Genomic DNA, 25,445 nt, shown 5'->3' with positions numbered 1-25,445 from the left:
TTATTAACACCTCCAACTGTAACTAGCCGAATTAGCTGATAGTTACAGCAATTTTAAGTTGTTTAAATAAATTAAAAATTTACTGTAAACTCCAAAATTTTGCTGCGAAAAATGCTGCCCGCTACAAACAACCGAAATCGCCGTAAACCCATAAAAATTTGCAACAATAAGCTGAAAGTTTTGTTTGTCACATGCTTTACTGCAAAATCAACTGCTGTTTGCTACAGATTACCACAAACAGCCGCATTTTTTTTTAAACAGCCGCGATTTACCACAAATAACCGCAGGTGGTGGCTACTAGGACGAATTAGCTTCTTTTTTTTCACTTTGGTCGCAAGCAAGCATGACTGTGTGTTGACCCCCGCAGTCGACCTGTAGTAACCTTCGCGTCTCGAGGTTACGTCCGGTCAACTTGACCGGAACCCACTCGTCATCTTCACTTCCGGTTGTCAGTTGGAGGTTAGTGCCGATTCCCCAGCCGTAACCAACACCTGGACGCAAAAACAAATGTGATAAAAAAGGCGAAAAGCCTAAAACAGCTTTCCCTAGAAAAAAAGTAAATTAAAATAAAGAAGAAAATGAAAAAAAGTGTTGGCTACTTAACCAGGGTTAAAAAAATGAGAGAGTATACCTCAATATAACTTAGGTTTTGTAAATAAATACGAAAGTTTTATCATATTTTATTCGAAACGCTTCGTCGATGAAGTTTATGTTAAATTAGAAGTAGGTTTTAAAACTTTAAAAGCTCTAAATTGTTTTTAAGAAATTAGTGAGTGGGGAGAGCCAACAATTTCTGATAGACGTTAATTCGTTTTAAATAGTAATACTTTTTCCAATATTTATATAGTGGACAAATTATGAAAAACCTTTGAAGGTTCACAAACAGTTTATATCCAGAAACGTTTCAAAATTGCTTGCTTAAAGTGGTTTTACGTATATGTACATATGTATAAAAAACTTCAATAATTCAGCTACTAATTGTTTTTACTTATTTTTAAATTTATAAAAGAATAAAAAACCCACCGTTCTTATCGACGGCGAACGACACACAAGCATTGGCCGCAATCGACGTGATATCGGTTAGGTTAGGGATGAGAGTAGGGGTTGTTGTGTGGGTCACATCCTCACCCAGACCCAGGCGACCGTAATCACCACGGCCAACAGCGTGTACTCGACCTGTGTGAAAATAACGACGGGTAGCTGTTGTTGTGTAAAAAGTTTGTAAATAAACAGAGCTTTAGATAACGTAGATTACTTTAACTTATGTAATGTGGTAGAATTATGTTTTTTAAAGCAAGTCCGGCTCACTACAATTTAACATTAAAACACCAAATGCATAACAAGCTCGTAAACGAACAAGGTTTTAGATAACATAGAATGTTGAAACAAATGTCGAAGATAGTATATTGGACTAGATAGCATTGTACGCATTGGCATTTAAAATAAATCATATATCAGGTTTAAAAATTAACGCTATTTCTACAGTAAACCCAATAACGAAGAATTTGTGAATTTAGCCCTTAAGATGTTATTACTAGCATTGCTTAACAAATATACTTTTTTCGGCCTAACATAACGGTAAGTTGTTTTTTAAACAAATTTGCGACAAATCTGTTTTTTAAGTTTTTCTATATTACACATGGCGTTATAATTTTCGTTATTTTACGTATACCATTTTAAGGCAATGAAAAGCACATCCTTTTTAGATGGGCAAAACAAAGTTGTAACGCTTTTTACAAAATCTTAACATTATACAGTTGAATGTCAAATACAAAGCCTACGTTTTCTACAACACAAAATGTTTAATTTAAACGTTATTAAGCACCTTTATCGTCGAGCAGCAAGGTGTGATGTTGAGCGGCCGATATTTGTTTCCACTTGGTGGCAGACAGGAGCGGTACAAGTTCGGCAACATACCGACTCTCAGTATCCTCAAATCCTAAGGAAATAACGTAGGTTAGTTTGGGTTAAAGAGACAAAACCATACAGTATAAAACAAAGCAAGTGTTTGACCCGCATGAAATATTCCACGAAGGTTCTAACTCCAGATAATCCCATTGTGATAAGGATTGGCCTAAACCTAAGGAGTTTATGAAACATACCATCATATGATTTCATTTTGTTATTTACATCATATCATTACTGTTTAGGCGTTTACTAGACTAGACTCTCTCGGTCGATTTCTATTTTCATTTGTGATGTTGAAAATGAGTAAAGACTTATTCGAAACGTTCAAAATGCTACCTATTTCTGTATGGGCTTTGATATTCTTATTACGTCTTACTACAACCTCCAACCATTATGATCCAAAATATTTGTAATGGTTTTGAAAATAAACAATTTTTTTAAATAAACATCTGTAACGTAGCTCGAAGAAACGCCAAAACCAAACGAGTAACGTAAATAAACATCATCTTATAATAGCTGTTTCGATTCGCACTTTTATCATCATCAGTTAATGTACACTATTCATCAGTTAATGTACACTGTTTACTGATAATGATGCAAGTGCATAACGAGACGTCTTTCTTAAGATGATGTCGATTTACACGACCATTTGCGCTGTGACATTGGTTATCAAATATATTTACTATGTACCGACTTGGTTTGACTGCGCTCAAAAGAGTTGATTACCTCTACTTTTTTATAGTTATACCTTAAATTTATATGACACGCTTTATTACTTACAGATTTAGCCTGATTATGCTTTGCCTGATAGCAACAGTAAACAAACTGACCACATAAAATTGCGTTACGTTCACGTACCGTTTATTTTTGTACCATTGAAAACAACTTACCGAGTTGGTTGTAGTTATTGAGTCCAAACCCGAACACACTTCCGTCTTGTGTGATGATCCACGACGAGTAAGCTCCACAGAATGCACGGGAGGGTGGGGAGCGGTCCTTCCGCATACGAGGTAAGCTCACTTTGCGCGGCTGGAGCAGTGTGGCTAAAAATAAGGAGATTTGATTAAAGAATATAAAGTTTGTGAACATGGATTGAACATATTGTCTAGCCGCTCTAGCGTTACAAGTGTATTTTTATTTTTTTCATTTAGAGTTTCCGTATGTATTAGGGTTCAAAAATATATTGGAATAGCAGAAGAACAAGTTCTACAATACTGATTGTAAATAAATGAGCTTAGGAGAAAACACAATGGTAATTTCTCGGCGATACTGATAAATGACAGTTTGCTTGCTATTTCTCGCCAGCTATCAAATTCCTAAGTATTTCGACTTTCAATTTTCAAATACACATTTATACTATTTGCGAAACTTGATTTTCAACAAGGCATTGCTTGCTGCAACAGGTTTTAAACGAATCATTTTGTTGACACTGTACTCACGCTTCCTGTAGCAAAATGTAAATGTCTACTGAATGCAAAATATGTGCGTATCTGCTTTGCGCAAATTTTGGCTGCCTCCAAAAGTTTTAACTCATAGTAACCACCTTTTTAAATGGTGTATTTATAGTTTTCAACAGCTCTTGAGTTCACAAACATATTTATCATGATATATTCAACAAAATAAATAATCTTAACATACAATACTGTGTGGTTTTAATATAAACTAACCAGTTAAGATGCATATAAACAATATAGGTAAAAAAAAATAATATATAATACTATCAACAGTGTAATATTAACTTATGCGAAATATAGTTATTTACTGTATATTTATTGAGGATAATTTTTAATAAACAATTAAAAAAAAAAACATCTAAACATATATTTTACTAACCCGAATTAATAACGTAAAATGTGGTTTCATTATATGATTTACACAATCTTTTTATTAAAAAATAGAAATGTAATAAAAGCTTTTTGCTAAAAACTAACTAAAGTTACCTTGATCTGATTCCAATTTAGTTTCAGGTTCTGCCCCTGCATCTGATTCTGTGAGACTCCAGTCTGACAACTTTTGCACTAACCACGTTTAAAATAATAATCTTTGATTAAGGCTGCTTTAAAGAGCTGAGCTATAAACTGAAAAAAAAGTGATGAATTTCTGAAATATTTTCAGCCTTTAGCCTCTACCTGGTAAAACTAACTAAGAACTGACAACTTTAAAATAAAGGACTACAACGGTTTCATCTGCTTCAATTTACTTGCTATATTGAAACTGAAAACCAGGCACTATACCTTTATTTAGGAGACAATAAAAACCTAAACCTCCTGGTTAATATATACTGAAACCTGAAAAAACTAAACTAAAACTGATGGAGTAAAACAAGTATATTACTGAACACATTTTGATTAAAATTCGAATATTATAACTTACCTAACATTATTGAACATTTGTATTTTACAATGACTTTCTAATCAAATGTCTTTAGTTGAAATGCCCATCTATTTACACCATGAGTTTTACAAAATAATGCTAGATTTATCTGACATGGAAAATATGTAAAACAATAGTTTCACAACTTAAATTGCCTTTTTGCTGCATAAACCTAATAATATTATTTGAAGCAGAATGGTTGGAGGTTGTAGTAAATTCCATACAGAAGTAGGTGGCATGTTGAACGTTTTGAATATATATGTCTTCATTACATTTTACAATAAAAGCTAATAAGAATTACTTATTAAATACTAACTACCTATCCCAGTATTTCTCCTTCCACCACGATCTGCAAAGTATCGAGCAATCCTCCCAAGTTGTCCTTGTTCGGCACATCCGAACGAAAACACCTGGAAAAAACACGGATTTCTATGTTCAAATATGGAACACAGGCGCATTCTTGAACAATTACAAACCATACAACAATTAGAAAATTAAAAAGAGCTGTAGAAAACTAGGGTTGCGGCACAATTTTATGAAAAATTATACATTTCAAGACTTTTTTAAAAAAATGGATAGCTGAAGGGTTTTTTAATATAATTCCTAATAAACAAGTATAAATGCCATGGTCAACACTATTAAAAAACATTTTAGATTTTTTTCGCCAAGTGCTTTTAAAACATATATATACAATAACTTAAAGCTAGGCATAAAATAAACTGAAAGGCTATTCAAGTTTTTAGGGTTTTTCAAAGACTTCTAAATACGTAGATTAATTCAAATATATACATTAAAATATTTTTTAAGACTGAAAGACTTATGGCGACCCTGTAAATGCAGCCTTAAATGAGTTATGATTGCTTTGGCACTAGTTTTTTTATTTTGGCTTTAATCCGTTAAACATATAAAAAAATCAAAGGGTGGTATATAACCATAAATTACTTCGCAACATTCTTTACTTTTAGGGTTAAACCTACCTTGCCGAGAGCAGTTACCATTACAACATGGTCGTTTCCCGACGCAATACTAATGACTGGTTCTTTTATCGAATCAAGTCGCGTTGGACATTTGCAATCTTCGCCCTGCTTTATGAGACCCAGCTTTCCGTGGCTATCCTGAATAAAAAATAAGTGGGGTTAAAATAAATCACAAAGTCAGTATACATGATACCCGATTACCCAATACCAATTTTTTTTCGGAACTATAGTCAAAATTTGAATTAAGAAAATACAAATAACCTTTTAGTTTATCTGCCTATAATATATTAAACTCTTATTTTGCATACTAACTTGGCAGAATGCTAAACAATTTTTTTTAAACAGGAAATTTGTTTATTTTTCAGGAAAAAATGTATGATAGGTTAGTAATAAATATCGGCCAAAATTGACGGATACTGGTATTTCAGTAGAAGATATCAACTGATAATATCTGTAAACCAATATACTGTTCTATCTATAAAAAAAATCAAAACCAACTTACCCTGAAGCAACCCCACACATACACACTACCGTCCTGAGTTAAAGCTGTTGTGTGACTGTCACCGGCAGTTATGTGGACAACCTTGTTCTGCGAGAACGGACCAACTGTACACAGAAACAAATCCCATTATATGAACAGGAACAACTATGCACAAACATGTAATGTAGCTTGATAATGATCTTCAAAGCCGAAAAGGTTGAGTAGATTGGCATCGTCTTGACTATTGATTAATATATTTAGATACACACTTGTATCAAAACGCCACTATTAAGATAATGCCCTTTTTACTGAACCTATTCAGTTTTATTTTTTTGAGATCCATTTTTACAACACAAGTAGTTTGATATTTAAGCCAGGTCTTTCAACACTCTTTAATAATAATGATCTACTCAAGTTTAGTAAAAAGTATTTTACCAAATGTAAAACGCTTAAAGATATTTTAAAGGTTCTCACCAACTATTGCAGGTTCATATTCAGAATCTTCGTCATCTGCGCTTTTCCTTCCCAGAGCAAATTCGTCGTTGCATCCAAAACTGTAGATCTGTGAATGATTTAAGATTAAAAACAACAAAATGTCAATGTCATTACCATTATTTCCAACAGAAAAGTTAAAATTAAAGTTTTATGAAGATTATTTAAAAATACAGAAACACATTTTTTGGTTCTAAAAAGAACATGTTTTACACAATTTGGTGCAATAAAGATAACTTAGGTAACAAGCAACCCAAAGTGAAAGAGAACTAAACAACATATGCACTTGACAACAAATCTCACATGAAATACCAAATCATGACCGGTCATGGCACAATATCATGTTTTTCCATGTATAACAATATGATTTCTTTGCTATCTGAGAAACTAAAAACATCAAAATACCTCATTATCTTCGGTCAAGCAAACTGTATGCATTCCCCCGGCTGCCACCAGTTTCATTGGTTTATCGGCCAGATCGTTGACGATTGCTGGTTTCTTTCGTGAAAGAACCTCGTCACCCAAGCCAAGCTGCCCCACATCTCCTTGACCGAGTGTGAGCAAGACGCCACTTTCACGATCTTCAAGCCCGTACAACTCTAAAATATGACGTATGTAGTGTGTAAAATGTCCTTTACAATTTTCAAGACCATATATATATTATAGATGGGAATGACTCTAAAATATAACGTATCATGATACAAAATGCTATTTATAAAATGCCATTACAATCTTCAAAACCTTATATACAAAATCCTTAAAACCATACATATATATATATATATATATAGAATATACATATAGTTACAAATCTAGTTATAACTCTAAAATATAATAAAATCAACAAGAAACTATTGCTTGCTTTAAGAGATGGTATTCAACACCTATTTCAAAATCCAAGAAGGATTTGAAAAATCTTTACATCTACTTTGGGATTTAAAATATTTTGGGTTTTATGAAAACTGATTTCCCTTTAAAGGAATCTAATTGACATATGGGATACATAAATTATTAGGATTACAATCCTGCCCTTATATTTGTTCTGGGCATATATACCCTGGCAAAACAAAGATAGTGTACCCTGTCTGTATTATGTGACAGGTACACAACAGAGATTTTATTTTGAAACACTTTGTGTGCACACCTTAATTTAAGAAAAACGTGAATAGTGGTAAGACTATGAACTTCAATGTGCATAAACATATGAAGTTCTTGGCGGGAAGCGCCATGAAATGCAGACTGGGTTGGTACATTTACTTATGATGACAAGCTTTAAATTTGTAAGCCACAAAAAAAACAAAAAAACAATATTGAATTTTAACAAAAGCTTACCACCAATTCTTGGCTTTTTTGGTGTGGAGTCATTTTCGATTGTCGGAGTAGCTGGTAAAGGCCTTTTTCTGGAAGCTGGGTCTGAATCGATGAAATTATTAAATCAATAATTAAGGTTGTATTCACACGGCTGGATAAATTGAAACGCATCATAATAAAGTGGCTAATGTAGTATGTATATAAAGCGATCAAAAAGCACAAGCTCAATACAAGGACTAAATAAGAACCATGTTTAACATTCCACAGCCCTTTTTTAGATGTGTTTGTAACTTCTTAGATAACAAGGTTGTTTTAGACAAATATGATTAGGTTATATATATATAAGATATTTTACAACCAAGGTTTTACAACAAAGTTTTCCATCAGAGTTTAGGCTTTACGACAAAGTTTTCCATTAGATTGTATAAAACACAATTTGTAACCAGGGTATTATTATAATATAACTGGTAATAATAACGATAAATAAATTTTCAAATGCACTACATAAACTTTACCTTTTGCTTTCGGAGCTGCAACAGTTTTCTCGGCTGGTTTATTTGCTTTTTTCTCTGGTACTTGTTTCACAGGCTTCTTGGCTGTGCGTTTCGAAACCATTTTAATCCACAAAGTATTCCACTTGTTTTAGTAAAGGTGTATGATTCTATGTTACAAAGGTATATGCCCAACAAATCAAACCTGTTTTCACAATTTGTAATGAATTCAGATATCAAATTAAAAAAAAGTTAATACCTGACATTCAATATGCAATAACATTTTTTTTAATTCTAATTAGCAACACATTGAACTATTTGAAATTAAAAACATTGCAGCAAAAAATATAACAACAATTTAAATTATAGATAAATTATTTAAAACTAATAACTAACTTTTCTAATAAGTGTTAACAATGCCGGCGCTGGTCTAGAATCCTACCACAATTATTAAATTACCGCACAATATTTGGGTTTGGGTGCGAGTTAGCGTTTGGCTGTGGGTGGGTCAAGTATTATCATACTCAATATTTAATAATAATGCTTGACCCACCCTAGGCACCCTTACCCGAAACGCTAACCCGCAGCCTAACCCAACTAATGTGCGTTGTGGTAGGATTCTAAACCAGCGCCACAATGCCTAATACTCGATAGCTTTTATGATTTAACCAAATAAAAAACTTGGTCAAATATAACGGCACCGGTGAAAAGCAAAAAAAAATTTCATTGTAAATTTAGAAAGTTACCGTCAACTTAAACTACATGGCAACACCTCACACTTATAATACTGAAATGATTAATAGTGAAAATACTGACATTATCTGACATTTTGCAATCACATAATCTTACAGGTGTAAAAACCGGTTCAATCCCAAACAGGTTTTGGTTTCAACAGGAAATTGCCGGGAAGCCGGTTGTAAAATACTGCGTCGTGAAAAGTAGCTATAGATATAAAAAATCCATTACGACACAAATTTTCCCTGGTCGCTACTTTTAACAGACAGCACGTGCAAAATTCTGTTACGCTCAAACTAGTAGAAATCTTAACAGCAAAAATATCTGCCATGTTTTGTTTAAAATTAATGACTATAGTTTTAGGAGTCGAACAAAACTTGATATTCTAGTTGGTCTCAAGATACTATGATTATATGCCTATCTAAAAAGCTAAATATCATTTTACCTTTCTTTATTCGATCATAGCTGAAGTATGTTGTTTACAAACTTATCAGGATATCGCACCTCGCGAATAATCCGATATCAAGTAGCCATTGACAAAAAGATATTGCACTTCAACTTTATCACCTTGACCTAGTTTAAAGCTTCCTTCAGAAAAGGAAAAAGGTTGTGGCGCGATTGGCGATTTGAAAGCCATGCCACCTATTTTTGAAAATATTCTTAACTATATTTTCGGAAAACATAATAAAGTAGTACAGAATGAACCAAATATTGGACAGTAGAGTATTTAGTAATATTTTTATTTTTGCGCTAAAATAACATATTATGTGGTCATTGTAACACTTTGGTCGGTGAATGAACATAAAATATAGCCTTAGTAAACATAAGTGTGGAAATAATTCATATAATATCGGCAGATAGGCCTGCAAGTTTGATAACAGACTATGTTGACTGAATTACAAAAGCCGCACACGTATTTTTGGCTTTAAAATGTCGTACAAATGTTATAACCTAATCAACGATACGAAGTGCAAAGAATAAACTTAATTAAAAAAAGATGACAAAATTTTAATTCCAAACAAGTAAATAGGCACTTAATTTAACGTTATTTTGGAATACGGTATTTCAGTATGTGTAATAAAATGTTGGTCACTTACATTTAAAACAATTTTCTTGCTAAAATCAATATAGGACAACGAAAAACAACAGCACAATTAGGCCGTTATTGCAGAATTAGAGTGCGCAACTGCGCATACTTGATATCTATATATCTACATATATATAAATGAAACTGCACAACACAAACTTTATCGAGTTAAGTGCAAAAACAGCAGGTAAAAAGATAAATGTTTTCATGTACAAAATATCAAGCAAAAGAAAGCACAAGGCAAGTATATGAAACCGGCAATGGGAGCATAGTGATAGTGGTCACTGATTGATTATGTAGGGCGATTATTTTTTGACCTAAAAATTAAGAAATTTTGACCTAAAAATAATTTATTTTGACAAAATGTTGACCTGTTAGAAATACATTGATTGAAATAACCTAGGCGTCGTTATTCACACGGTTTTTATACCTTATATTCCTCGAATGACGATATAATACGGTTAAAATGAGTTTGAATATAAATTAAAATTAATTTTTTTTGATAAAATTGAACGATGAATTAAAAAAAACTGAAGGACCAATTTTTAAAAAGCTGACTATAGTTTTTTTTTTTAATTTTGTGAACGATTTATTTTTATTCGATTTTGACTTGAAAAATTTTTGACAAATTTTGACCTAACATGTAAATTTTGACACTAGTCGCCCTAATAATAAGTAAAAATAACGTGTGACTCAAAAGGCGATTAAGCACAAAACTCGCGTTGAAATAGAAAATGTTTCAGAAAAAAAAGCGTTGTAGTGCTACTTAATGCCTTTACTGTCAGTTACATGGAGATGGTTTGAGTATCTTGGCCAACATCTATTTTAGTGAGCATGAATTCGACCAGTTCTGGAAGGTTGTATTTGTGCTTCAAGTTCCAATCTCTCCTCGCGTTGCTATCGTCAAATCGCTTTGGCCATCCATCCGCTAGGTGTCAACAAAGAGCTCGTTATTGTTTACGATTTGTCGATTTAAAACAGCAGTCATTTATCGCCGTGTGTATTAGGCTCTTTTCCCAAATGCATTAAGCGGTACAGGCTTTTACAGGATAAACGCCTTTACTGTAAATTACAAAATTTAAATTGCAGTTGATTTTGGCAGAAAAACTAGGCCATTACTTGAACTAAAAAATATAATTCAATGGTAAATAAATGATATTTTTTTCTGAGAAGTTTCATTTCTAAATGATTCCTCATTTTTACATGTATTTCTTTTTTTTTCTTTTTTTTTGAGGTCTATGTAATTCCATTTAATATTGTTTCTCAACAAAGACACGTTTATTTTCCATTATTTTTCTATAAAGTGAAGTTCACCTTCAACCTACAAAGAAAACATCATTACAAGTCAATTTATTTCACTGTTGCCTTGCTTAAATTGAAAAGTTAACCCTCGAAAATATATTCCTTTAAAACAAACGAAAAAATTCTTCAAAAAAGTTTTTTTTAAGTAAAAAATCGCTATTTAGCAGTGTTGTAATGACTTAAGTCATTGACTTGACTTAAGTGCACTTAAGTCACTGTTTTCAAACGACTTAACTTAATTTAAGTCTTTTGGTCAAATTACTTGACTTGGACCTAAGTCATTTTATCGAATAACTTGGGATTAAATTAAGTGATTTTCATTAAAATTTATCTCAAGTTTTGCACATTAAATAAAGTGCTGTGTATTGCGTTTGTGTTCTTTTTTAGTTAAATTGTTGCTTATAATCGAACGAGTTTACCAATTTCAATAGTTTAACAATTTACTTTTATGTCAATGACAGGACTTGAAATTGACTTGCTCTCATAATGACTTGACTGGGACTTGACTTGTTGTTTATTCAGTACTGAAAAACACTGTTATATTTTCTTACCGATCCCCTGCAGTAGAGGATTAATTTCGTAGGTCATTTGAAAGTCGGGGATGTGCTTCCTGATCTCAGCAGCGATTTCTTCTGGGCTGAAGCTCATTGCGTGAATGTTGTAAGTTCTTTGTTTCAACAGTTCAGCCGGGGTCTCCATGTACTGAAATAGCGAGGCGGTCAAATTACATCGGTTCATATTACAGAGAACTTAATTGAGGTATTTCAAATGCCCTGTTCGTTTATATTTGGGAAACAAACGGCGCTGGTCTAGAATCCTACCACTTTTTGTGGCTTGTCTAGAATCCTACCACTATTTGTGGCTTGTCTAGAATCCTACCACTTTTTGTGGCTTGTCTAGAATCCTACCACTTTTTGTGGCTTGTCTAGAATCCTACCACTTTTTGTGGCTTGTCTAGAATCCTACCACTTTTTGTGGCTTGTCTAGAATCCTACCACTTTTTGTGGCTTGTCTAGAATCCTACCACTATTTGTGGCTTGTCTAGAATCCTACCACTTTTTGTGGCTTGTCTAGAATCCTACCACTTTTTGTGGCTTGTCTAGAATCCTACCACTTTTTGTGGCTTGTCTAGAATCCTACCACTTTTTGTGGCTTGTCTAGATTCCTACCACATTTTTGCCGGAGGTTACAATACTAATATTATTTGTGTTATGGTGCGAGTTTGGGTTTGGATGGGTCAAGAATTATTAGGCTATTGCATTTATTCTCCAATGTTTATTTCTCCCTTGCAATTTCTTTTTTGACATCTCGTTTCGTTGCTATGAAAAAAATGGTAGCATTCTGGACAAGCGCCGCAAAGTATACTGCATGAGAGCTATAGTGTGAACTGACAATATGTTACTTTGAGATATAAAGTAGTTATGAAAACGTTATTAGTGCGAAACTATATTGTCAGTATATGGTCTTAAGCCTTTCATGTATATGCACAAAAACTAACCAACTACTTGGTTATTTTTTAAATTTTCTGTTATTTTATTATGAAGTTGAAATACAAGTCGCGACAAGTCGCTTAAATCCAATAGGAACATTTTTGTTGTTCATTTTACTTTATCTTACAAAAATTCTTATCAAAGTCAACCTCTCGATCTATATCAATGCATTCCATATCAATTGGGCTAAACATCAGCAGTCAGTAGGTCCATACCTGGATGGTGGCATCTGTACAGTCGTCGATGTGCATCATGGGAAGCCTGGTATCCGGCTTTAAACCGCAGACGAACTTGCCCGTCGCCAATGCACTGTAGAAGATGTCTATCGCGTAATCTGCACGTGTAAGGGTAACAATTATGCTATGGCAAGACAGTTTTGTTTCATTTCCACATACTGATTGAATTTAACCTAATACATTCTTTCTGACAATACCTTTTGGCTTTTGTCTGATATAATATTTACCAACAGTTTTTAATATTAGAAGGGCCTTTATACTTTTTTTGGGTATAGCTGGTTAGGATTCTCATAAATTTCTGTACAATGGCAATTAAACTATATACCTACATTAGGAAATTTGATATGCATTTAAGACTTTATTTGAAAACTGATGTCTGAAACTTGAGGCAAACATATTTCCGATAACATCTTAATTAATTCATAATTATAAGAACAAAAAATTAAACTAAAAAGTGCTAAAAATATGTTAAGCAATACTTGATCCATAAGTGTTAAGGCGGTTACGAAACCCTAACAAATCTATGAACATTTAAGACCTACTTCAGTGTTTTCCAAAAACTTTCGTTTAAACTTTGAATGCTAATTTATTTAGGCCTGGCTTACCAGTAGTTCCACCGCCAGGTTTTTCTGCTGACAAAATGCCAGGATAGCGCAGACAACGGAAGTCCAAACCGAACCTGTGATTGTAATACTGCAAAAAATAATAAAACACTTTTATTTGTTTGACGTTTTTATAATTCAGACTTAACCTCAGGCATTTGTTATTATTTTACTTCAGGGCCCCCTACAACAAAACGCAATTGATATTTAAATGCTATATGTGAATATATTTTTACCTTGAAAATGACTTTCGAAGTTTGCCCTTTGTACAATTGTATTATTTTAGATGACAAGAATCTGCCTTTATAATGTTCGTATTCTTAATCAGAATAAGTATCATGAACCAATTTCCACAGCTACCCCAATAGACAAAAATGTATAGGAACGATGGAATACAAATAACGCTAGATTCATAAAATAAATGCACATAAAAGTTCATTAAAGTTTTCTTAACAATGAAGTTTTTCCTTACAAAAATGTAATAAGTATATTGGCAAGACAAAACCTAAAGAGTTTTTTAATGCATTTTCCTGATGGTTTGTCGTCATTAAACGTGATTCACTATAGATTTTAATAATTTGCACATTGAGTCGCTTAAGAACAACTTGTCGATTTTGAAAAGAATAAAAAATGCCGACTTGGATATCCTCCACAAAATTTGATAAAATCAAACTTGACCCCGTGAGTTTAAGCACACGCCCTCAAACTTTCAGCCAATCAGGGAGCGGCGATTACAATCAGCTGACTTTTGAAAACCAAAACTTCGGCAAGGCAGCCCGAGGCGCTTAAATCCGGGTCTGCAGAGTTCACCGCAAAAAAAGAAACAAACAAGCGGTTCTCTTGTTGACGATACCGGCTACTTAAGCTAAGCCCTGCGCCGCCAAAATAAAATAACCATAGAAGCTTACTTTGATGCCCGAGGCTCCAGTGGATCAGTTAAACTTTAACCGATTTAACACATGAAGTGAGCAAAGCATTTTGCAGCGAGAATTCAGCTTTCGAAGTCAAGCATTTCTTGATGCTTTGGATATTTTTGTCACAGGCAAGAGGGCGCAAAACGAGACGAACTGGATTTAAAAGATCTCCCAACTAAAAACACGTACTAATCTGTTTTAGGTCCAGCATTTCGCGATTACTATTTTTGTGTTTTTGTAAAGAAGTAAAACCTATTTCTGGGGTAAATATTATCACAAAAAATTAAAACCCATATATCACGAGCTTAAAATGCGGTGACGTATGACGTAAAAATGTTTTTCTTGATTGTTTTGCAAAATATTGCTCGCAATTAAATGTGTTCACTTTTTAGGAATGAAACCCTTAATATTTATTTCAAATTTCGATTGCTTGGACTTAACTTGCTAAGTACAAACACGACTTGATTTGCACTTATTTTGCAAAGAACTTTATTTCGACTTCAGTTATTTCAAAATGATTTACAACCAGTGGTGAAAGTAAGGCGGAACGGCGTTACGGTAAAAGAGTTTTTGCACGTACGCAGACCAGTAAAAATAAAATGTCCATTTTTACCAGATAATCTTGCCATGTCCACAAATGTATAACAACTAAGATTTCATTTCATATTTGGACACTACGTCGAACCATTATGACGTAATCTTGTTATGTAATCTTTGGAATTTTCGCGCGATTTGGGAAGAGAATTATTCTACTTCACCTCTGCTTACAGCATTGCTTGTAATGTAACATATTTTTACTACCTCTCCCATCAATTCAGCATGCACTTTCGCAACCCCGTAGATGGTCTTGGGTCGTTGAATACAGAGGTCAGGGGTCGGGTCACGGGGTGAAGATTCACCAAATGCACCAATCGTGCTCGGCACGAACAAGCGAAGGTCAAACTCGGTGGCTGCGATCAAAATTAAAAATTAGGGAATATTTTAAAATCGATAATTTAGCCATGGTAAATTATTTTACATGTTTTTTTATAAGCCGGTACAGATTTATTTTAATTATCTCCTGAAAGCCTCTTTAAACATTTTTTTATTTTTGGTAGTTTTGCAATGCAATTGCAGCCTGAAATACAACCGTTATTACAGCATTGGATACAACTGCTATTTCAATTCGGTATTTCCGGCTAAAATGGTAAGTTGATCAAACCTTAAGTTACTTAAATTATAATATAGAGGTGGGTTGCGGGCTGAAAATGTTTAAAACAACTGGAATTCCTTGTCATGAAGATATGTTTGATTTCAGTGTGAGAAACAGTTTGATCAAGAAAATCGCGAAAGGTTGGAAACCTGGGAAGCGGAACTTGTGAATTGATTACACCTTGATACCGTGGTAAAATAGGCACAATAATCTCAATTAAGTGCTGTGTCATTACGATTGAATTTCCAGTAACAACCCTTAAGAAGCGCTTTGGCGAATTTTACCTGGCGAATTTTAACGGGTTATGCAGATGTGGCATATATTTGAGATGATAATAATCAATGAACTCATAGTAATTGAGTGTGTTCCAATTATCAGTCGGTAAGATTCGACAGTTGAAATAAGGTGAAATAAAATTAAAGCTTTCATTAGCTACCGAAAACACGAATAAAACGGCTCATTTTAGGGAGACAGCATCGAAACCGTTTGTGTTGCTTAAAAAAAAAGAAAAAAATACAAACCGAATATTTAGCCAAAAACCGTTCATCAACGTGATATGTCCTGCATTTTATTTATTTTTTTTACTTTAAATATTTTGTCAAAAAATTCCCTCAATGTCATGTCATTTTGTGATTTAGGCATTTAAAATCAAGTAGTTACGCAAATTAATTATTATAACATCAATCAACAGCCACAACGATACTCACCGACATTCATAACGTTGTGGAGTCCCTCAACATTGACCTTGAGCGCCAGAGGGACGTTCGATTCACCGATGGCGCTCAGCAAAGCGCTAAAGTGGATCAGCCAATCAGCGCCGTGGTTCACGATCAGCTGTTTGAGTGAATCGTAGTCGAGGATGTCGGCGTAAGCGAAAGGACCTGTGTCATTTTGAGATAAAAGACCTGGGTCAGTGCGAGATAAAAGACCTGTGTCAGTGCGAGATAAAGGACCTGGGTCAGTGCGAGATAAAGGACCTGTGTCAGTGCGAGATAAACGACCTGTGTCAGTACGAGATAAAGGACCTGTGTCAGTGCGAGATAAACGACCTGTGTCAGTGCAAAGCGAAAAGACCTGTGTCAGTGCGAGATAAAGGACCTGTGTCAGTGCGAGATAAACGACCTGTGTCAGTACGAGATAAAGGACCTGTGTCAGTGCGAGATAAACGACCTGTGTCAGTGCAAAGCGAAAAGACCTGTGTCAGTGCGAGATAAAAGACCTGGGTCAGTACGAGATAAAGGACCTGTGTCAGTACGAGATAAACGACCTGTGTCAGTGCAAAGCGAAAAGACCTGTGTCAATGCGAGATAAACGACCTGTGTCAGTACGAGATAAAGGACCTGTGTCAGTGCCAGATAAAAGACCTGGGTCAGTACGAGATAAACGACCTGTGTCAGTGCGAGATAAAGGACCTGTGTCAGTACGAGATAAACGACCTGTGTCAGTGCAAAGCGAAAAGACCTGTGTCAATGCGAGATAAACGACCTGTGTCAGTACGAGATAAAGGACCTGTGTCAGTGCGAGATAAAAGACCTGGGTCAGTACGAGATAAAGGACCTGTGTCAGTGCGAGATAAAGGACCTGTGTCAGTACGAGATAAACGACCTGTGTCAGTGCAAAGCGAAAAGACCTGTGTCAATGCGAGATAAAGGACCTGTGTCAGTGCGAGATAAAAGACCTGGGTCAGGACGAGATAAACGACCTGTGTCACTGTGAGGTAAAGGACCTGTGTCAGTGCGAGATAAAGGACCTGTGTCAGTGCGAGTTAAATGACCTGTGTCAGTGCAAAGCGAAAAGACCTGTGTCAATGCGACATAAAGGACTTGCTAGAGGGAAAGTAAAGGACCTGTGTCAGTGAAAGTAAATGACCTGTGTCAGTTCGAGATAAAGAAGTTACAGCGAACAAGACCTCACAAGGACTGTATTTTAATTTTAATGGACTTCACACAGATCTTAGTGTAATTTGGACAACACAAGGACCTGTGGTCATCGCAAACATAGAAGGCCATAAAGCAAAATATGAAAGTACCATAAGAAATGTCCGACACTAAGAATTCAATACTGATACGCGATATTTTAGGCATAAAATTTCATGCACCGTAGGCTGCTCAAACAAGCAAAGTTTTAAAATTGCAGTGTTTAAAATGTATTTTTTCAGGTTAATGGGGATCAATTTACCTTTCAAAGTATAAATGCATTGGAATGCAAATTAATTTAAAAACATAGCCTACAAGTTAATTTATCCGTATATTGGACTAGTAGCGATACTACCACTTGACTTCCGGTATCGGCTCCTTTAAAAGGACATCCTGAATTAAAATGACATGACAGTCCATGGATTAAAATGCAGTTTACAAATAGTCATTTTCCAAATTTGCAATGGTTAGGACAATTTTAGTCAGGTTATGCAGAATTTTAGTTTGAAAAATTTACAAACCTGCAGATATAACACCGTTGCTTGGTTTCTTGATATCTGTGAGGAGTACGTTGTCCCGTCCATATTTCTTCCGCAGTTTAGCAGCTAAGTTCTGACCAAGTTGACCCAACCCGCCTGAAATATTGAAAGTTTAAGTTAGATTTTAGATTCTGTTTCAAGAATAAATTAAAATCTTCAACAGACAAACAAGACATTCGCAAAGTGATATAGGCCTAATTGTTATTTGTTAATTATTTTGTATTTGAAACAAGCCGAGTCAGGGCTATGACTTAATAACGATCAAAAATCATATTTTGTTTTTGTTTTGTAACCCAAAATCCCAAAACATATTGTATAACATTTTAAAGGTAATCTTCAAGTTGCCGATTTTCCCAAAGTTTATAGGCAGTAAAGAGCGTTTTAATAAAGCGTTGTATTTTACAACAGCATAAACATTACAGCACTTAAAAGCGATTTGAAGACAATCAGCAAAGACTTTATCTATCACCAAGCCAGTTGTTCATGTATTGCAGGGCAACTTAACTGGTCGAACTTTTCAAGGTTAAATTCGGACCTTATCTGTCTCAGTATTTACTTAGCAATGCGATTTGATGAAGTTTTCTCGGCAAACAATTGCTGCTGTTTGTTGAAAACCCATTTTTAGCAACGGACAATACAGAATTTTCAGTTAAAGGGAAGGACGTATGTAAATTATACCGTATAACGTTTTCTATGACTATAAATTATTTCATGAGAGTATAACGGATCTAAGAAAATTTTAAACTTTTGTAACTGGACCTTTGCTAATAATAGTTGAGTAGCCCTGATGTATTGTTTACATGTTATTCATGGCGTTGTCAACAAACAATTGTTGCAAAAACGCTACAGCTTCCAAAGTCCATTCACCTGTTATCACAATCCTCTTATCCGCGTCGAAGCTCGAATTATGACGTTGCTGCAATGTTGTGACGTAGTGTGACGTCACAACGGACTTGCAGTTGCAGTTGTTCCCGAGCAGGGCGCGAAATATCCGAATGGAAGTGGCCATTGTTGGGAAACAATCACGAAACAATGCTAAACTGTTAACGGTGGACTTGACCTTAGGTTGACAAAATGACTGATTTAAAATAGTAATCTGGCCTAAAAAAATCGATGCAACCTAATTGTGATTTGTTCGAATCATCTTTGCTACCGCGCTTGCATCGCGCCTCTCACGTTTATGACGTCACAGTGGATTTACAAAGCGCGTTGTCGTGTCATACGTAGTTCCGGCCAAAACAAATTACATCGCGTCTAGCTTTAATACGGCTGTGAGCTATGACTGTATTTTACGTACTATTACCAGCACTATGGTCGCATAAAGCTGCCTGTCATTCAAGTGACGTCATACGTGAAATAAGTCATGCTGACTGGAGATAACCGCTGATATTGATAGAATGCCCATCAAATACCAATAAACTATGGTTGAAACCAATTTGAATTACTTTTGACTGTATTTTGACATTTTAAACAATTTAGCTGCATCATGTTTGAGCTAATATTGCACTGACACTAAATAACAATGGTGAAAGATTAAAATACAGCGAGAAGTGGTCAATATCTGGTCGTGGAAGAAATTTAAAAAAAGTTTTCACCCGAAAATATACAAAGCAAAGGTTATTGCAATATTTCATTTTTGACAAATATGCTTGCAATATCTAAAAAGCCTTATAATTGAATATATAATAACTTGAAAGTTTTGCTCTTTGCTTTGTGTGGTATATTGCTTCTTCGAAAACCTTTAACAACCAGAGATTGTAAAACTTGTTTGAAACTGTATCAAGCCCATAACTAAAATTGTTAAAAAAATACTTTTATAGCTTTTGCACTCCTCAATCAATAGCTTAAACTATTCTTTCTAAAAGAAAAAAACAGGCCTAAAGTCACACCTCCACAAAAAATCGTACTTTTCACATCTTATAGTTATTATAACGTAACGCAGGGGTTCTTAAACTGGGGTCCATTTACCCCTTGGGGGTCCGTGAACTAGTTTTTAGGGGGTCCATGAAGGCCTAAGTAAATTATTAGTGTATATTCAAAAAGTGATCAATTTTTCAAAGTAAAGAGTTTAATTAAAAAGAAAACGGTTTTCCACTGAATGTATTTAGACTCCATTTCACTTTCACACTTTTTGGACCGAAATCAGCAGATTTCAGAAGTCTATTTGTATTGAGACGTCAATTTATGACGTCATATTATAATTTTTTGCCTTCCTTGGTCCACGCGAAGCCAAAAATAATAGGGGTGCGCGGTGAAAAAAGTTTAAGAACCCTTAACGTAACGTAAGCAAGTCCACACTTATTGATCGAATTCTTAAACCGAAGAATCATTGAAAATCAAGCTGATCCGATAATAAATTAAACTAGGAATTTTATCCACGATTTGCGAGCCAACGCAGCAATTCTACCTTGAAATGAAAATTCTTAAAAAATGATTTATATTTGAAAAATGACTGAGCTTCTCAATTCACTGATTACGCTTCATAATTTTCATGATGGTACGTCGAAAGCCATCGCAGACTCACCAATCTGTCGATCAATGATGCAAGCAGGGCAGGCTAGAAAAACGTTAACACATATGTGTGTGTATCTGTCATTGTACAATTAGGGTATTGATATTTTTTCTAATTTTCCAACAGTATGTAACGATGGAACACTATATACGGATCTGTTCATAAGTTTAATGGTGAAAATGACGGCCCAAATAGACGTAAAAAGCGACATGCTTTATTGTTCAAACGTTTCGGCAAATGCTCATGCCATCATCAGTGATATATTATTTTCACCATTAACGGGTGTAACTGATGTGGCCTTCATATCACTGATGATGGCATGAGCATTTGCCGAAACGTTTGAACAACAAAGCATGTCGCTTTTTACGTCTATTTGGGTCGTTATTTTCACAATTAAAGTATGTAACGATGTCTATCAAACTTTTTTCGCGGCGACCCAAGTACTAAGCATAAGCACAACAACGATGTTTTGTATTGATAATGCGTTAACCGTATGTAAATGCCTGGTGTATTAACTTCGCTAAATCTGAAGCTTTTCAGCTTTACCGGTTACACAGATATCGTCGAAATTTTAGCTCTGTTTCTTTTGCTTTTTCGTAACCACTAAACAAAAACTGTTCATCCAAAGCACCAATTCGTACAGCTTCTATGTATTTCAAACTTAACTTAAAGCTATCCTCTTTAACAAAAAAGTCGTACAACTCAGCAACGTTTAAAGGTATTCTGCCCTTTCTAAACTTGAAAACATGTCGAAACTGAAAGTTTGGTTTTATTTCGGCGGCCGCCGTTTACCTTACGATACTTCACAATCGTGCGAGGTCGTCTGGTCACAAAACATTGCTCAACATAGTTGCCTTGGGGTATCATGTTGCCGTACAATTGGCCAATCAGAGGTCAGCAATTTGAGATGACGCCCCTTTCTGATGTGAATCACGTTTCTAGCTGACAGTTGCGGTTAAGCTTTATTACAGCTTCATTCATTATTTTTTTGAAACAGCGATATCGATAATAATCTGAGACTGAGAACATTTTAGGGTTAAAAATTTGCATCTTTGCGAGCTTAAAACCAATGCCTATAATAACAAACATAAGTATCTCAAAGTCCATTCAGAAAACAGGTTAAAAGTGAATACAGAAATATTTGAAACGTTCACAAAACGCTACCTCCAGACATTATCTTAAGATTTAAACGAAAAATTCACACTACCTACAGTACTTGTGTGTGGGTTTTTACAGTCATTCCACGTCTTACTATACAACTTCCGGCCATTTTCGAAAGATTTGTAATTAAATCCTTCACAAAATATGCTACCTACAGACTACTTTTGTATGGGCTTTGATCTAACTATAACGCCCGGCTATTTTTTAAGTAAATTACAAATCCCTTCTTAGTTTTTAATCACACACGGCTTTAATTAGAAAAAGTTAGGCTGCCGGTATATCAAAATGTACAATAAATATATGCTGTAAATCAACAGGCATATCTGAGTCCAGCACTATTAATAATATGCTGGCCTTACAAAAGCCGTACATCTTAAAACGTTATGCCAGTCTGTCGTAAATATTGCGACAATTTAGACGCAAATCGCTTGCAACCTGCATGAACCTATGTCATAAACGTTTCTCGTCATATTTGCACGTGTACAATAGCCCTTGGCGTCACATATTTTGTGGCAACAAAAATGTTGTTTTTTAGTTTACATCATGCTCACGTTTATTTTAAACTACGGCTTGTTAGTCTACCACTATCAGTTTTCTACACACTTTTTCCATACAAGCAGGAAGCATTTTGATCGTTTTGAAGAACTCGCAGAAAACGAATAAAGATTTATTCGAAACGTTCACAAAATTCTATATCTACTTCTGTATAGGCTTCAATATTCTTACTACGTCTAAAACAACCCCCAGCCATTATCTAAAGATTTATTTAAAAGTTCACAAAATGCAACCTACTTCTGTATGGGCTTAACTTTTTGCTACGTCTGACTAAAACCTTCAACTATCGTGCTCCTAAGTATTCTGGTGATTCTTTACTCAAAAAACAGTTTGCTAAATAAGAGTAAGCCCAAAGCAAAGATTTGAATTTATGTAAATATATTTTTTTAATAGAATTAAGGATTTTTTTACTGTTGACGAGGTCGCTTTAAGATCTGTACCTTTATCCAAATTCTTAATGAATATCTTACACTCATGTTAATGGTTAGTTAACAGCATCATAATATAATATCCCATGTAAAAATAGAATTGTCTGCAACAAACATTTGCTTTATTGACATAAAAGAAATACAAAATTTTAAAACTTTTAAATAAGATACTAATTTCGTTGCTGTGTTTTCGTTCACTGGTTTAAAGAAATTTTTCTTGACATCTTTTTTTGCATGACGACAAAAATAGAGCATTGAAAGAAAAACCTGTTTACAGAGTGATTTAACCATTTTATGAATAAGGTGATCTTATTTCATTTAAAGGTAAAAGATAGAACACAAAACTAAGAGGATAGTTGCTTCATTAAACACAGGATTCTTTTATTGTTAAGTTACAGTTTAAAATAGTTTTTTTGGTAAAGATATGTTTTTTGCTAACACAGGTAAAAAATACAAAATTTAATTGTTGAATTTTCAAACGGGCAATAAACAATAAATGAGAATTACAAAACGCCAGAATATAAAACTGTTCATTTTTAAGCTAAATCTTTGGCGTTGAATAATTTGAATTGAAAACAGGTTCCGTGTTGTTTCGGAAATGCTAAACGCTTTTTTAATCCAAAATTTGTCAAAAAAGGGAAAAGTGAAAAGTTACATACGAACTAGTTTTCATTTGATGTTTTTAAGCTTATTGATTTTAAAACTTAAAAAAAAAAAAATCTTGTTTTGTTTCAGAAATGCTAAGAAGTAGAACATCCGAATTTAAAGAACATTAAAACTTAAGACTAAAGCGGTCGGCTTGCATTTGTCCAAGATGTAAAAAACGCTTTATTGACAGATAAATACATCAAAATAAACAAAATAAAAAAAGTTCTCGCTTTATTTTAATCGAAATTAAGGCAAAATTTGTCAAAAAATTTGCCAGTGAAAAGTTACACACAAACTAGTTTTCATTTGATTTTGTAAGCTCATTAATTTAAAATTAAAAAAAAAAAATTCGTTTTGTTTCAGAAATTGCTAAACGCACTGATAATGCTAAAATTCCCAAAACGTTCAGGCCAAAGGTGGCGCCGGCCTTCCAGCGGTCTCCAGCCATCTCAAGATGTAAGAATGTTTCTTCCTATAAGTGGGTGTCATGTTGCGGGTTAGGGGGAGTCCCAGCTGGTCGCTGAAGGTAACCCGCTTCTGTGACGTCACTTCGGACTCGTCCCGCGACTTGGGGGGCGGCCCGGGGCCGGGTTTGGCCCAAGCGGCGCCGGCCGGAACCACACGCAACACAGGGGCCATCCGACGGGCCAGAAAACTGGTTTCTTTCTTTCGAGGACCGAGATATGACTCCAGCTGTGCTCTGTACTGCTGCAAGTGTTCGCTCTTGAACGCCGTCTTGCGGTTATTCAAACCGGCGGCCGATTGCGGTTTCGTGGAAATTTGGCCTTGCGATTGAATTGGAGTCTGATGGAGCTGGTGGCGGTACTGGGTGTGAGGGCGTGGCAGGGGCGCGGTCCTAGGGGTCAGGGGCGGGGTCGGCGAGGTCAAGGGGTAAGTCACCTCACGACCTTTGAGCGTAAAGGGCGGGAACCGATTTCTATTAGTATCACCCTTAAAGCGCTGTAGGTACTTTTGGGGGTCGGTGATTGGTGTTTTGTTGCCCGGTTGGGGGGTTGGGGGTCCTAGGGTGCTTGGGGTGAGGCAGAGCAGTTGCTGCTGGTTGCTCCCCACCAAGGCGGGGTAACCGTAAACCTTCATGCGTCGGTGGTCGTAACCTACCACTTGGTGTCGTCCATGAGCCGACATGCGGCTGCTGGAAATTCTGTGCAAGCAAAAAACATCAGGAAAACGTTTGACAAATTTACACACCAACAGTTTTGAAAGCTTGTAAAGTGAACAATTTTTGTTTGAAAATTAACTATACGAATCAGTTTTTAAAAAGAAATTAGAAGCAGTGTTCTAAGGAAGTAATTTTTAACAGACTCAAGTCCAAGTCAAGTCATTTGTAAAATAATTCCCAATGAAAACGCTTCATTTTAACACAAGTCATTTGTCCAAAACGCTTAAGTCAAGTTAAGTTTTTAAAAAAGGTGGCTTAAGTGCATTAAATTAAGGCAAGTCATTGACTTAAGTCATTACAACACTGATTAGAAATGACATGTTTTTATAGACCTTTAAAGCCAAGGCAGCTAAACATTGTACCTAAAATAAAGTTTAAGTTAAATTTTGCAAGATTTGAAGTTTCCCCAATCGCCCTGTTTTCCATTCACCTGTGTTGAGCTTCCTGCGGTCGTTTTGTTTTCCCGACCATCTCGAATGGGTAATGAGGTGTTTGTGGCGTCATAATAGGGCCGCTCGATTGGTTGGCTAATGGCAATAAAGGGGTTTCACCTAATCAACAACAGAAATATGGAATTTTATTTGCTTTTCGGTTCATACGAGTTTATTCTTTAGTTTAAATTTAGAAAACAATGATTTAGATATTACTCTTTGTCGCCACCTACTGGATTTTTCAGTAAAAAAACGAAAGAAACAAAGTGTATGCTATTGTTCGGCATACACAATTTAATATATTGGCTTGTAGGAAAAACAATAAAGCACTTTAGGTTAGGCTACCCTTTACCGACACCTACCGGAAATTCGTTTTTAGTTGAAACATGATGGCTTCATTAAATTTAAAAAAATTAAAGAGTTATATTTTTTTTTAATTTAAAAATTAAAGAGTTATATTTTTTATATTTTAGACTTTTTTCTA

General features: G+C 34.9%; 3 protein-coding genes across 3 annotated transcripts; all 3 read right to left on the bottom strand.

Annotated features, from left to right (window-relative positions):
- Nucleotides 1–210: 210 nt before the first annotated feature.
- On the bottom strand, nucleotides 211–8,232 carry LOC146157550 (regulator of chromosome condensation-like). The gene is made up of 11 exons (XM_083387162.1): nucleotides 8,058–8,232; nucleotides 7,564–7,644; nucleotides 6,637–6,830; nucleotides 6,214–6,301; nucleotides 5,761–5,864; nucleotides 5,259–5,396; nucleotides 4,601–4,691; nucleotides 2,799–2,951; nucleotides 1,826–1,939; nucleotides 1,024–1,176; nucleotides 211–491 (listed from the first exon to the last, which is right to left on the bottom strand). The coding sequence occupies exons 1-11, from the start codon at nucleotides 8,155–8,157 to the stop codon at nucleotides 298–300; spliced, it is 1,410 nt and encodes a 469-aa protein (XP_083243288.1). The 5' UTR covers nucleotides 8,158–8,232; the 3' UTR covers nucleotides 211–297.
- Nucleotides 8,233–9,511: 1,279 nt separating this feature from the next.
- LOC146157549 (L-threonine 3-dehydrogenase, mitochondrial-like) lies at nucleotides 9,512–19,104 on the bottom strand. Its single transcript, XM_083386761.1, has 8 exons — nucleotides 18,914–19,104; nucleotides 18,029–18,142; nucleotides 16,299–16,472; nucleotides 15,201–15,349; nucleotides 13,489–13,576; nucleotides 12,863–12,981; nucleotides 11,709–11,859; nucleotides 9,512–10,783 (listed from the first exon to the last, which is right to left on the bottom strand). The coding sequence occupies exons 1-8, from the start codon at nucleotides 19,053–19,055 to the stop codon at nucleotides 10,641–10,643; spliced, it is 1,080 nt and encodes a 359-aa protein (XP_083242887.1). The 5' UTR covers nucleotides 19,056–19,104; the 3' UTR covers nucleotides 9,512–10,640.
- Nucleotides 19,105–23,755: 4,651 nt separating this feature from the next.
- LOC146157548 (uncharacterized) lies at nucleotides 23,756–25,034 on the bottom strand. Its single transcript, XM_083388249.1, has 2 exons — nucleotides 24,961–25,034; nucleotides 23,756–24,512 (listed from the first exon to the last, which is right to left on the bottom strand). The coding sequence occupies exons 1-2, from the start codon at nucleotides 25,032–25,034 to the stop codon at nucleotides 23,756–23,758; spliced, it is 831 nt and encodes a 276-aa protein (XP_083244375.1).
- Nucleotides 25,035–25,445: the final 411 nt, after the last annotated feature.

This window comes from Ascidiella aspersa, chromosome 4 (genome assembly GCF_963924565.1).
Source record: "Ascidiella aspersa chromosome 4, kaAscAspe10.2, whole genome shotgun sequence".
Classification (NCBI taxonomy): domain Eukaryota; kingdom Metazoa; phylum Chordata; class Ascidiacea; order Phlebobranchia; family Ascidiidae; genus Ascidiella; species Ascidiella aspersa.
Note: the sequence above shows the minus strand (reverse complement) of the source record. Positions and strands in the feature narration are given on the sequence as shown.

Bases quoted from the DNA above. Each gene is read 5' to 3' on its own strand.
- LOC146157549 (XM_083386761.1), bottom strand. From the start codon at position 19,055: ATGGCCACTTCCATTCGGATATTTCGCGCCCTGCTCGGGAACAACTGC. The intron at 13,577-15,200 runs GTAGTAAAAATA...TATTTTTTGCAG, and splicing joins ATGCTGAATTGATGGGAGAG to TATTACAATCACAGGTTCGG. The intron at 12,982-13,488 runs GTAAGCCAGGCC...TTACACGTGCAG, and splicing joins ACCTGGCGGTGGAACTACTG to ATTACGCGATAGACATCTTC.
- LOC146157550 (XM_083387162.1), bottom strand. From the start codon at position 8,157: ATGGTTTCGAAACGCACAGCCAAGAAGCCTGTGAAACAAGTACCAGAG. The intron at 6,302-6,636 runs GTATTTTGATGT...AATCATTCACAG, and splicing joins GCTTGACCGAAGATAATGAG to ATCTACAGTTTTGGATGCAA. The intron at 1,177-1,825 runs GTGCTTAATAAC...ATTTTCACACAG, and splicing joins CTTGCTGCTCGACGATAAAG to GTCGAGTACACGCTGTTGGC.
- LOC146157548 (XM_083388249.1), bottom strand. From the start codon at position 25,034: ATGACGCCACAAACACCTCATTACCCATTCGAGATGGTCGGGAAAACA. The intron at 24,513-24,960 runs GTGAATGGAAAA...TTGCTTGCACAG, and splicing joins CCGCAGGAAGCTCAACACAG to AATTTCCAGCAGCCGCATGT.